The sequence below is a fragment of the Schistocerca nitens genome, chromosome 2 (assembly GCF_023898315.1).
Source record: "Schistocerca nitens isolate TAMUIC-IGC-003100 chromosome 2, iqSchNite1.1, whole genome shotgun sequence".
Lineage (NCBI taxonomy): Eukaryota > Metazoa > Arthropoda > Insecta > Orthoptera > Acrididae > Schistocerca > Schistocerca nitens.
The window spans coordinates 834,827,896-834,842,416 of record NC_064615.1 but is presented as its reverse complement, the minus strand read 5'-3'; the positions used below and the strand labels follow the sequence as shown (position 1 = coordinate 834,842,416).

General features: G+C 35.9%; 1 protein-coding gene across 1 annotated transcript in view; it reads left to right on the top strand.

Annotated features, from left to right (window-relative positions):
* Positions 1–14,521, top strand: part of LOC126235373 (dynein regulatory complex protein 1) — a 444,155-nt gene that overhangs the window by 55,484 nt on the left and 374,150 nt on the right. The window contains exons 2-3 of the mRNA XM_049944096.1: positions 8,289–8,406; positions 8,561–8,765. Of these exons, the coding sequence (XP_049800053.1) occupies positions 8,289–8,406; positions 8,561–8,765 (323 nt within the window). The remainder of the gene's footprint in view (positions 1–8,288; positions 8,407–8,560; positions 8,766–14,521) is intronic.

Here is a 14,521-nt window from a genome sequence, read left to right as displayed (position 1 = left end):
GTATGTATTCCAAAACTCTGGTTGCAGATGTTGGTAATTAGCTATTTATGTCTGTTACAACAATATTTGTGACATCAGCAAACAAAGTTATGTGTGTGCCACTGATTGGGATCTTGATATCATTCATATATATAAGAAATAAGAGAGATCCTAGAATGCTGCCCTGAGGTACTCCGATCGGTACAGTCTGCATGTCCGATTTGTACACAATGCTTGGTTTTTATTGTTTACTGACGTAATTTCTACTACCTGTTTTCTGTTGTGGAGACATGACTCAAACCATTTTAATACAAGTCCTCGTATACTTAAAGCTACTAGTTTGTCTAGCAAGATATCGTTATCTTCAGTACTGAATGCCTTCGACAAGTCCAAGTTTATTCCTACTGTACTGTTATTTCTGTCAAGTCCCATTACAATGTTTTCGATGAATTGGGTAATTGCTGCTTCTGTACTCATTCCTTTGCAAAAATAAGTTTGGTTTACAGAAACTAGATTAAATTTTTCGAGGCATCTTGTAATTATAATTTTCATGACAGTGTCTATCATTTTTGAAAATACAGATAACAAAGCAACGGGTCTATTGTTTCCCACTTCATTTATATTACCCTTTTTATACAATGGTTTTATTTTTGAAATTTTTAATCTTTGTGGGAACATCCCTTCTGTTAATGACATGTCTATGATATGTGAGAGTGGTTCTGCTATGACACTAGCACATTTAATTATGACTGAACCTGGTACCTTGTAAATTCCAGAGGACATTTTATTATTAATTGTTTTTTCTCTCTTAACCACTTCTAATTTAGTTGTGGGACATAGCAATATTGAATTACCACATTGCTCTCTTTGAACCCAGTCAGTACTATTATTATTACTAGCAAAATTTTTACTCAGATTGACTGGAGTGTTTATGAAATAGTCATTTATGTAATTTGCTAGAGTACCATTTCTGAGTAACACACAACGATCATTTTTTAATACAATGTCATCTTGCTTTTTAACACTTTTGTTTGTTTCCTTTTTTACTATATTCCAATTTACTTTCGACTTGTCTGCTGTCTCTATGATTACTTTGTCATTGTGCATTGTCTTGGCTGTTTTAATTACTTTCTTATAAGTCTTACCATATTCTGCAAAGTGTTGATCTTGGTTGTCTTTTCTCAGTCGATTGAGAAGTTTTAGCTTTTGACTGGCTACTCTGATAGCAGGTGTTATCCACTGGCTGCTGTTGCTTGGCATGGCGTTAATTCTTCTCAGTTTTTGTGGAAAACACATCTCAAATATGGACATGAAAGTATTATAAAATGCATTGAATGATTCATTTGAGTATACATTTTCCCAGGTTTCTTTTGCTAAGGATTGAATAAAAATATTAACCTTTTCTGGGTAGAAGTGCCTTTTATATTCTCACTTGTATTTAACCAACTCGGGTACAGAAGCATGTTACTAGTGTGTTGTGGTTTGAAAGACCTAAGTTTAAATTTTGTGCGTCGGTAACGTCATTTTCGATATTTATAAAGATATTATCTAACAGGGACGAAGATGACTCTGTTATTCTAGTGGGGTCTGTGAAGAGCGGTTTCATGCAAAAGCTGTTTAGGATACTCAAAAGCTGTATTTTTTTCTTCATTATCAATTAACAGGTTGATGTTAAAATCTCCACATAGGAATAAGTTCACTTCATTGTTATACAAAATGTTTAGCACTGCTTCCAAATTAAAAAAAAAATTGTTTTTGTCACCTGGTGGTGACCTGTATATTGATATGACAATTAGTTTTTTACGCTTATCCTCAGATTTTAGCTCTATGGCACATGATTCAAAATGTTTCTGCATATTTAGATGGTGTGTTTCATATCTAACTTTATACTGCAGCCCAGCCCTAGTGTACATGCATACTCCACCATTTTTACAAACACTGTGGCAATAATGAAATGCTAATTCAAAATTGCTTATATTTATTAGACTTAATTCACTGACCCTGAATCAACAATTCTGATAGACAAATACAAGAGATATCTATAAAGTTGTTTATGGCGACTTCTAATTCTAACACTGTATTCTTGAGACACTGAATGTTTTGACTCATTATCTTGAAAGTTTTGCAAGTATTTGTATTTTGTCAATACCTGGTGAAGTGCTGTTTTGTTGCTGATTTTTCTCACGTATCTGCTATTTTTCAGTCTGATTTGTCACAATCTCTTCCTTTTCTTCGTTTGGTGCCATAAAAACATTGCTAAGTGAAGCAGCTGTACCTAGCCTTTGGCTCCTCCTCAGGCAAGGTTGATCAGCTGCCACTGTTGTTGGAAGTTCAGTGACTGCTGCTGTTGATGCTGTCGGTGAAATGGTTTCTCGTACAGTGACTGTGTTTGCTTTTTTTACTGACACTGTTTCTGCTGGAGGTCGGGCTGCTGCTGTAACTGATGTTGGTTTTTCTTCAGCTACTGATATTTCTTCTGCTGTTGATGGAGTTTTAGTTGTTATTGCTGTTTCTTCCATTGTTGTTGTTGTTGTCATTGCTTTTGTTGATGTTGTTGGTGGTGGTGGTACTACTGCTGCTGTCATTTGTGTTGTACTTGCTGCAACTGGCTTTGGCGATTTTACTGATATTGCTGTGTGTGTTGCAGATATTTGCAGGTGCCTCTTGTTTTTTCCAGTAATATCTGGGTCACAATTTCCTGCCCTAGACTGTTCAAGTGAAGGCCATGTGTGCTGTGTGAAACCTGTGCCCAATGTCCCTAATATCAACAACATCAACGTTTTTGAATTGCTTGCATATATCAGAAAGAAGATCGGTGGCAGCTCTGATCTCCTTGTTTACACAAGACTAACGTGGCAAATCGTAGCGGCAGGCAATGATCACAAAGAGAACGTTTGGGTGCGACATATGAACCAGTTATTTCCTTAATTCTGAGCAAGCTGTGTCTGTTTCGTTTCTGTATATATCGTTTGAGCCGCCAAGCAGAGATATAAAGTCGCCTGAAGATAACTCCATAATTTCTTTATATCTGATAGCATTCATTATTTCTGAGAGGGGCGCTCCCGGCTTAACAAAGCTCATGGCTTTCACAACTGCAGTCTCATTAACACGTGATTTCGCGTCCATGGCTGTCGGCTAGAATATAAAGTTTCATCAAGCGATCACGAATTTTTTTGGTGCGACATAGGTACATGTCGTTGTAGTTTGTGAGTCTTCAAGGGTGCAGAAATGGCTGGTTTAGATATCTGAATGTTTGCAGTAGCATTTTCTGATGCAGAGTCGTCACTTACTGCACTTTGGACGTCATATCGTTTTTTAAAGGGATTTGGTGAATTTGGTAACTCTATGCTGTTACCGGTATCACATTTCCACTCCGATATTTTTTTTCGTCTGTTTTTTTGCGACGGACTGAGTTTTCTGTACCGTAAATTGAGCTCTCTTTCGCATACAATGCATATGACGCCATTTTTGCCACCTCTCTCATAGTTTTTACACACGCTATAATTTGTTTTAGAGTTGATACAAGTTCTGGTATCTGATTGAAATTTATCATGCGATTTACTTGCGTTCTGTTGCGTGACTTTGTTACAGTCGTGTTTTAAACCATTTTATCTCCTCCAATAACACTGAGATAATTTTGTTTCAACAGTCTTTTCCGTAAGTTTGTGAACTAAATCATCTGTGAGACATTTCGAGCAGAACCATATCTTACGTTTTGGATCTGTATGTACACATTTATAATGGAACACAGTTTTACATACCGTGCACATTACACCTTTTGCAGCACGTTTATCGCAGACGCAGGGGTCCGAACGGATTATATCACTTGTTTCGTAGTATGACGATGTGAACGGCCCATCTGTGAAGTTTTCTCCATACCTTCATTTGGCTTCATTATTGTTTTCCGTTACTTTTCTGATGATGTAGCCCAAAAAACACAAATACTCGCGATATACATCGATACATTGTACACTTTTCCTCGTTCTTTTTGTAGTTTTATTTGGACCTAGTATTCTGCCAATCTACACTCGGCGCCATGTTGTTAAGCATTCAATAATGGAATAACATTTACAACACAAAAAGTCATCACTGGAAACATCTTCACTTTGAAACAACGTCTTCAAATGAGAACATTTATTCCCAGTCTGTTTTTTGTTTTTGTTTGTCTTATATGTCACTCTTTTATGCATATGCCAATAGTCAGCACGTTTCCCTCTCCTGTGGCCCCAGTCAGAAGACATGCCAAACAGTCCTTTTCACAAAACACAGTGCAACTGTGTCAACTGGCAAATTCCTCACAAAGACACAGAACTCACTGGATGGTCTTAGAAGCCTCTTCAGTAAACAAATTAGCACTGAACAACAACAATACAGAAACCTAATGAACAACCACGACAAAGAAACGGACAAGGAACTACAACAAAGTTTAAGAAATATCTGCAACAATGAAAGTGAAAAGAAATAATTGCAACAAAGAAAGTGATAAGAAATAGGCCTAAATGCAACAGAGACAATAGAAATAAACATTGTTACTTCAGTGAAGACTTAACATTACCCTGGAAAGTTAAAAAAAATGATTTTTTAAAATAAAACCTGTCCAACATAAGTGTGGAAGCTCTCCTTTACAGAGAATATAGTACTACATCGTATTAATCAACAGAAAAAAAAAATCGAACTTTTCTGGATTGGCATTTTTGAAATTTTTTTTTTCTACAAGTTATAAAAAAGAACTTAGACAGATATGTCCAAACGGAGGATATCATTGTAAACATAAAGCAATTATCTCTCAAATAAAAAAAGCTCTAACGAAATATCTAGAACTGTTACAGAGATACAGCATTTTAAAAAAATTTCCGAAATTCGCATCTTCAAAATGACACACACACACACACACACACACACACACACACACACAAATGGCCACTGTCTGCAGGTGCTAAGGCACACACACACACAAATGGCCACTGTCTGCAGGTGGATTGGCATTTTTGAAAAATTTTTTTTTCTACAAGTTATAAAAAAGAACTTAGACAGATATGTCTAAACGGAGGATATCATTGTAAGCATAAAGCAATTATCTCTCAAATAAAAAAAGCTCTAACGAAATATCTAGAACTGTTACAGAGATACAGCATTTTAAAAAAATTTCCGAAATTCGCATCTTCAAAATGACACACACACACACACACACACACACACACACACACACACACACACAAATGGCCACTGTCTGCAGGTGCTAAGGCACACACACACACACACACACAAATGGCCACTGTCTGCAGGTGCTAAGGCCCAGCAGCCTCTGGAAAGACATGATGTTTATTTAAGAGAAAGTAGCTTTTAATGGTAATAAAGGCAGTAGTACTATTTGTTATGTAGTCACAATGCAGAGGGAGAGCATATAGATGGAACGCCTCCACAAGGGTAACATGGTACTAAGAGGTCTTGTTCCACTGATCACTTATATGATTAATTGTAAAAATGTTGAACAAGTATTTTACATACATGCTCCATCGATCATTTGTACGATTCATTGTAATGATGTGGAACGAGTCTTTCACATTCCCAGAAATTCTGCTACAGTATAGAAAGAGTTGTCAAGGAATGACTTTTTCAGTTTGTTTTCGAATTTTACTTTGTTGTTTGTCAGACATTTTATATCATTGTGCACCTCTTTTTTGCTAAAGAGAACCCTAATGTGGAGTAATGAATTTCATTTTTCTTCTTGGAAATTCATGATGGAATAAATATACCATGAAGCTTAAACAGAGGTCTGCAGGATGATCATGGATGAGGGCCCCACATTATTCTTATGGCACAATTTTGAGCCCTGAATGCTTTCTTAAAGTTGAGTTGTCCCAGAACATTATTACATATGACATAATTAATTGAAAATAGACAGAATATGCCAGCTTACTGATTTGTGTCTTCCCAAGATTTACAATGATTACTACTAACTCTAGCTCTGTTTTCTACACATTTGCAGATGGTATCCACATATAACACTGAATGTACCTACTAAATTATATCACTGTATGACACATATTTCAAAAGATATGATGTCATAGACATTGAGATGCATGAAAAACTAGTTTTTGTTCAAAACAGAGAAAATTATATAGACTCTACTCATCCAGTGTTTGATAATGAGAGCACTCAGTGGTTTCCAACAAACTGTAAACATAATTTGAAACCTTATTTAGACATGTTTCTACCTTGAATAAACTGTCTATTGACACACAGTCAACAAGGGTTTAGAAAACATCGTTCCTGTGAAACACAACCAGCTTTTTATTCACATGAAGTATTGAGTGCTATTGACAAGGGATTTCAGATCGATTCCATGTTTCGGGATTTCTGGAAGGCTTTTAACACTGTATGATACAAGCGGCTTGAAGTGAAATTTCTTGCTTATGGAATATTATCTCAGTTATGTGACCGGATTTGTGATTTCCTGTCAGAGAGGACACAGTTCGTAGTAACTGACAGAAAGTCATTGAGTAAAACAGAAGTGATTTCTGGCATTCCCCAAGGTATTGTTAAAGGACCTTTGCTGTTCCTTATCTATGTAAACAATGTGGGACATGATCTGAGCAGACATCTTAGGTTTTTTTGCAGATGACGCTGCCATTTATTTTCTAATAAAGACATCAGGAGATCAAAACAAATTGTAAAACAATTTAGAAAATATATCTGGATGACTCATGTGAAAATTGGCAGTTGACCCTAAATAATGAAAAGTGTGAGGTCATTCACATGAGCGCTAAAAGGAATTCGTTAAACTTTGGTTACACGATAAATCAGTCAAATCTAAAGGCCATAAATTCAACTAAATACCTAGGAATTACAACTACGGACAACTGAAATTGGAAGGAATGCATAGAAAATGTTGTGGGGAAGGCTAACCAAAAACTGTGTTTTATTGGCAGGACACTAAGAAAATGTAATAGATCTACTAAGGAGACTGCCTACACTATGCTTGTCCGTCCTCTTTTAGATTATTCCTGCATGGTGTGGGATCCTTACCAGATAGGACTGATGGAATACACTGAAAAAGTTCAAAGAAGGGCAGAATGTTTTGTATTATTGCGAAATATGGGAGAGAGTGTCACTGAAATGATACAGGGTTTGCGATGGACATCATTAAAAGAAAGGCATTTTCGTTGTGACGGAATCTTCTCATGTAATTTCAATCATCAACTTCCTCCTCCAAATGTGAAAATATTTTGTTGACACTGGCTTACACAGGGAGAAATGATCACCACGATAAAATAAGGGAAATCAGAGCTCGTACGGAAAGATATAGGTGTTTGTTCTTTCTGCACACTGTACAAGATTGGAATAATAGAGAATTGTGAAGGTGGTTTGATGAACCCTCAGCCAGGCACTTAAATGTGATTTGCAGAGTATCAATGTAGATGTAGATATAGATGAAACATCAAATATTTTACACATTAAACTCATTGTGAAGTAATCAGAAGTCTGAAGCTCTTTTTATAGATGGGAGATCGATTGTTTAAAAAAATGGGTTTACTGGTAGGGATCCATTCCACCTAACCCCCTGTACCATGGAGTGGATGCCACAGAGTCCGATATCAGTTACACTTTGTGCTGCTAGTTACAAATTGTCACAGATATGAGGCACAACAGTGTGAGTGACAGGAGTTTCCTTCGAATTATACAAATTAAGAACATTATTTATTAACATTAGATAAAATATTTGAGAGTTCAATCATGAGCTCTTATTTTCCAAAATTGTTTTTAATACATCATTAAATAGGTTTTCCTTATTCTTGTGACTCATACTAGTCAAATTTAGCTTTTAAAGTCTCCCTTGACTATTAATCTATATTACGTCAAACACAGTTAATTTAACTGGCAAATTTAAAAATGCTTGCATGATCAGTATATGTAAGAGTTGGACCTTACAGTGTGATTTTTGGTTTGTATCTGTCACTGCTGGTACCTGGCAAGTAGAATTTTTTCTGTGTTTGCCTATCTTCATTGTGGAACACTACACTTATCCCTTACAGATGAAGTTATCACTGATGTATTCATTATACAAATGTATTAAAGTCTGAAAACTAGATTTTAATGTCACTTGTCTTCTATTTTGCTGCTACCTACCACCAAATAAGTATTATTTACTTGACCTGTGTCATACAGTAAACAATTATTTTGCATTGTATCTGTAGGTGCACATGTCAAACCTCCCCCCCCCCCCCCCAAACCCATACCAACACAGATAATATGTTAATAAAACTAAGAAGAGATATGTAACTACTGAAACAGTCTATGTGTTTCAGGCAACATATTGTTGATGAAGAAGAGGTGCAGGAAGAGAAAGGAAAGTCACTGCTTGATGAGCAAGTGGAAAACAGTGCAGATCAACTTGAAAAACTGTTGTTGGAAGGACGTGAACTGGTGTGTATTAGGTATATTTTCATTTAGAGTCTTGAAGATTTTTGTAATTTGAACATTATACTACACAGTAATTTGCAATAAACGAACAAAAAATTCCTATCACTTCTGTTACATTTTGTAGTAGTGCCTGTTCTAAAAAGGGGTGTTGTTGCAGGTAACAAATGTTCGAGTAGCTAGTGATTCTCGGGAAGTTAAGCATCGTGAAGAACTTGCTATTGGAAGAGAAAAAAGGACAAAGGTTGTAGAGGAAGAAGCTGAAAAAAGTCTGAAGAAATTTGAAGAAATTGACCAAAAATGGTCCTCTATACTGGTGTCAAAGGATCCACTTGATATTCATCATGCCATGGAAGAACAGAGAGGTTATTATTTATTGCATAGTCTGGCAGATTGAAATAAAAATGCTTGTAAACAGAGTTATCCCTTTAAAATTCTGCAAATAAACAATAAAATCATCCAAGTAAGGGGCTTAATCACTATCCTTAATAGTTTATGCATTATTTATAGTACTTCACATTTTCAAACAAAAACAAATATGGATCTACACATATGCTTATCACATCGAAAAGGACAACTTTCAAGGAAATGAAATTAGTTGTGAAAAAATTAAACAAATATTATGTGTTTGACTGTAATAATGTAGGACATCCAGCATACAAGCTTTTTGAACATGATTCACTTTTATTATGTGTTTTCCATTTACATTAAAATTTCGTTTGAACTGATTCTGAGGGAAGGAATAGCTACTGATTAATATAATGTAATTTAAAAATGTAGGAAGTTTTTATGTTACAACATACACTGTCTCTACAACAAAACTCACTTCTTGCACATCTACCATCTGCTCATATATAAAACACTACTATTAGAAGCTACTTGTGATATAAACCATAGCTCTGCAACCATCTGTGTGCCTTTGTGGGAAATTAGTGTGTAATTAACACATCAGATGAAGTGTTGACAGGTGGTAAATTTCTTCTCTTCATAGTAATTAACATTAAGAATTAACTTATGACTATGAAACTTGAATTACATCTTAAGTGGCCTGCCTAAAGAGGAAGATGCTTACTTGATTTCATTAATAATTTACTCTCTGTTTATATTATTCCTTGTATGAAAATGGAAAGAACTGCTAAATATAATCATCTCCGTGTATATTTATTCCATTCATGTGCACACCCACAGCCACGCACACATGTACACGATATGCACCCACACACATGCTTGATACATCAAGGGTGACAACTTTCAGGGACATGGAATTAGTTAGAAAAAAAAAAAAAAATTGTATGATGTTTCGCAATGACACGAAAGACTATTCAGTATAATTCACTTTTATACATGAGTACATGTTGCTCATTTACACAAAGATATTATGGTGAACTGATAGTTTGGGAAAGCTTTGGCTACTTTATTTTATGTTACTGCTGATTACTGTATGTAGCCAAATAAGCCTCCTTTGGAATAAAATTCCTAGCGTTAGAAGCTGCTGCTTGTGTAATGCATAGAGCCAGTACAGTCTGCAGGCATTGGTGCAAACTTAGTTTATGGTTATCACATAAAATTAAATGTTAGTGTTGACTTATACTGTTGACAAATTGCTTTTGTTCATTGTAATTAACAGTAAGAGTTAACTTATTTGTGTTTTAGTGTTCAGTCTGACAACTGATGCTATGCATCTCTCCATGCTAATCTCCTCTGTTCAAATCTCATCACAATATGCCTAATGCAACCTACATATATTTGAGCCTTGTTACTGTTTTCAAGCCCTGGCCTCTCTCCACTTTCCTTCCATCACAAAATTAACTATTCCTTGAGGCCTTTGTGTCTGATCAATCTGTCCCTTCTTTTTTGCGATAAAGTGCTTTTCTCTCAGATTTTATTCAGTACTTCTTTGTTACTTATCTGATCTAATCTTCAGTATTTTATCATAACAAGATACTTCAAAAGCTTCTACAGTGTCTTTGTTTGCAGTGTGTACAGCCTCTTTGTATTGTATATTATCCATGTTTCATTTCCATGTAAGGTTATAGTCTAGACAAATATTTTCAGAAATAACGTGCTTGATCTTAAATTTTGTAACATGCTTTCCTTTATCAAAATATCTTTTCTTGTTTTTACCAATCTGCATTTAGTATCCTCTCTGCTTCCATCATCATTAACTTAAGTCATTAAAGCTTCAATTACTTCTTTAGCACTCACAGCCTATGAGCAATAATTTCAGATTATTTTTGAATAGCTCTATGTTATTAAGACCTTTATTCATTCATTCATTCATTCATTCAGTCACACATTATCTACATCTGTATCTATATCTGTACTTGACAAACTGACATAAGGCACATGACAGAGGGTGCATCCCATTGTACCAGTGATTGGGGTTTCTTCCCATTCCGTTCACGTATGGAGCATGGAAAGAATGCCTCTGTGCTTGCAATAATTATTCTGATCTTATTTTCACAATCCATATGTGAGCGATCTGTAGGGAGTTGTAATATATTCCTAGAATCATCATTTAAAGCTGCTCCTTGAAAGTTTGTTAATAGGCTTTCTCGAGATGGTTTACGTCTCTCTTCAAATGTCTTCAAGTTCAGTTCCTTCAGTATCTCTGTGACACTCTGGCATGGATCAGACAAACCTGTGACTATTTGTGCTGCCCTTCTCTGTATATGTTCAACATCCCATGTTAGCCAATAAATGGAAGTCTAGCAACTGCTTTACCCAGAACTATGCCTATGTGATCATTCCATTCCATATGCCTCCAAAGTGTTGCACCCAGATATTTGCATGAGTTGGCCGATTCCAGTAGTGGCTCATTGATATTACAGTCATAGGATACTACATTTTTTGTTTTGTTTTTGTTTTGTGAAGTGTGCAATTTTACATTTCTGAACATGTAAAGCAAATTACCAATCTTTGCACCACTTTGAAATCTTATCAAGAATATTTATGCAGCTTCTATCAGACAGTACTAGATCATAAATAAGTGCATCACCTGCAAAAACCCTGATGTTAGTATTAATATTCTATGCTAGGTCATTAATATATAACATGAACATCAAGGGTCCCAACACACTGCCATTGTGCACACCTGAAGTTACATCCACATCTGCGATTGTTCTTCATCCAAGATAACATGCTGTGTCCTCCCTATCAAAAAGTCCTCAATCCAGTCACAAATTTCACTTGATACCCCACATGATCGCATTTGTGACAATAAGTGTAAGTGTGATATGGAGTCAGATGCATTTAGGAAATCAAGAAATACTGCAGTGATATCTGATTGTCTTGATCCAAAGCTTTCAGTATGTTGTGAGAAAAGTGCGAGTTGGGTTTTACATGGTCAGTGTTTTCGGAATCCATGCTGGTTGGCATTGAGGAGGTCATTCCGTTCAGAATACCTCATTATGTTTAGTTCAGAATATGTTGTACGATTCTATAACAAGTCGATATCGAGGATTTTGGATGGTAATATTGTGGCTCACTTCCACTACCCTTCTTGTAGAGGGGTGTGACCTGTGCTTTTTTCAAGAACTGAGCACAGTTTTTTGTTCAAGGGATCTATTATAACTCAGCCACAAATTCAGTATAGAATCTGATATGGATTCCATTGGGCCCTGCAGCTTTGTTCAATTTTAATGATTGCAACAGTTTTTTAACACCACTTTCACTAATACTTATTTCATTCATCTTTTCAGTGGTATGCAGGTTTAATTCATACAATTCTCCTGTATATTCATTTATAAAAGGAGTTAAGCATTCAGCTTTTGCTTTGCTACCCTCAGTTACATTCCTCTCTCATTTGCTAGGGACCAGCCACTAACTTTGGTGCCATTAACAGCCTTCATGTATGACTAGAATTTCTTTGGGTTTTGTGTAATATCATTTGACAATAATCTGCTGTGGTAAACATGCAAGGCATCATGCATTGCTCTCTTGACAGCCAAATGCATCTCATTCAGCAACTCTCTATCAATGGCCCTACGATTTATTTTACACCTATTATGCTGTATTCGCTGTTTCTTTAGACTGTATATGAAGGAGGTTCCCTCCTATTATGAACTGTTCTACTGGGTACATATCCATCCAGTGCTTGGTCAACTTTTCTTGTAAACTTAAGCCATAGTTCCTCTACTTGATCCTGCTCTGTGCTGAAAATTTCAAGTTCCTCATTGAGGTGTAACACTATAACCCATCATGACAGAGGGCTTTCAGAGATTTGGAATATGACAATATATACATTAATAGGTGGAAGTAGTCAGCAATAACAAATTACCATTAGGACAAATCTACTCATACTGACAAAGCAACTACTTTATGTATATTTATGCATATTAGCAAAAATAAGCTATGAAAAAATAAAAAACCAACCTGTCCATTCGCTGCAACTGCTTTGCTGCTGTTATTGTCTAACAGTTTTAACAAAAAAAATTGTCTAACTTTACACAGACCACTGTCAACAGTCTATAAATGGGCAAAAACAAAATCTATTTAATATAAACATTTAAATTATGTGGAACTTGTAAACTTTTACCAAAATATTCACGTTTGGACTATACTATGTATTTTGCAAATGTGTCAGGCTATGATGCATGGATCACAGATGGAATTTATCAGCCCACTCTGTTGAATGCCTTCTGAGTCCAAATATTCTGATAAGGTGTAGAAAGAGTGGATAATGAGATAATATTTCTTCTTATCTATGAATATCTGGGATTTTCAATATCCTGCCTTATGTCTGCCAGTGAACCTAGAGCATAAAACATCATTCTGAACCCTACATGGGGTGCATTGTCTATATGGTAGTTGTTTTCACTTCCAGTATTTTGATTGTGAATTGCTGAATTCATCCTAAATGCACTACTGTTATTAACCACATGTACCATTATGGAATGTCTGCCTCTGTATCCAAGTAGTCAACATGACAGAATCTTATGCAGAAGTTCCGAATTCGATTCCCGGTACTGTCAGGGATTTTTCTTTGGTGGGAAGACTGGATGGAGGTGCACTCAGTTCCTCATGATGACACTTGTGGGGCTATCTGATTTACAGGTAGCAGCTCCAAGGTCGAAATGTTGACAACAGCCAGGAGTGTGGTGTGCTGACCTCACACCTTGCGTAGTCTTCAGGGCCTGATTGCAGGGTTTCCTTTATTTTTACCATTATGGAGTACATGTGTCAGCACATAAATGTAACAACCCTATGTCTTTGAAGAAGCTTTGGTAAGATGTTTGATTATGAAATTTATACAATATTAATATTTTATATTTCTGTAAAATTAACGTTTTTTGATCGTAGCAGCATCAAGGCAGTATTGAGTGAAAGTATACTATCAATCCTGTCTGCAAGTCAACATAGTATATGAGAGGTCAGGGTTTTTTATTTAACTTATCCACATGCAGGCATCACGACCGTTTATTATCCATCTAGGTGCTGAAGAACTTCCCACACATAACCTCATCCAGTGTGAGTCTGTTGATCTGTAGTCATAGCACCTGTAAGATATTTTTATTTGTTTGGAATTGCATAGTATGAGTCTTCATAAGGTTAAGGATTGAATTATTTGCAGTGAACCGGTTCTCATCTGTAAGTAGTGACATCAGGAAACATCACAGTTTTTGAAGAGTCTTCTAATTGTCCAGGTGTCTGCAAAAGGAGCAGAAGGACAATAACTGAACCATGTGGAACACCACAGTTAATATTACCACTTCTGAATTTGGCCTTATTGTTAATGTGGCCCTCTATTTTCTGTTGTTAAGAAACGACTCTACCTATGCAGGGGAAATGTATTTAATGTCACACTGTTTTAGTTTCCCTATTAGGATTTTATGATCCACAGAGAGGAAGATGTTGAAAGATCACAGAAAATTCCAACACAGTTGTTTTTAATGTTTAGCTCAACCAGGACTGAGTTCATGGAATCAGCAAAAAACATTATGAAAGTGAAACTAAGATGTTGTTAAAATGTCATTTTCAGAGAGCCTGTCCAATGTTCTTTTGTGAGCTACCTTCTCCAAAGGTTTTGAGAACATTCAATGAAGGGAGATACGTTTAGATTTGTCAGTTTTGTCAACTGATAAGAGTAGCTCATACTTCCTATTTAATAAGCTTCTTATAT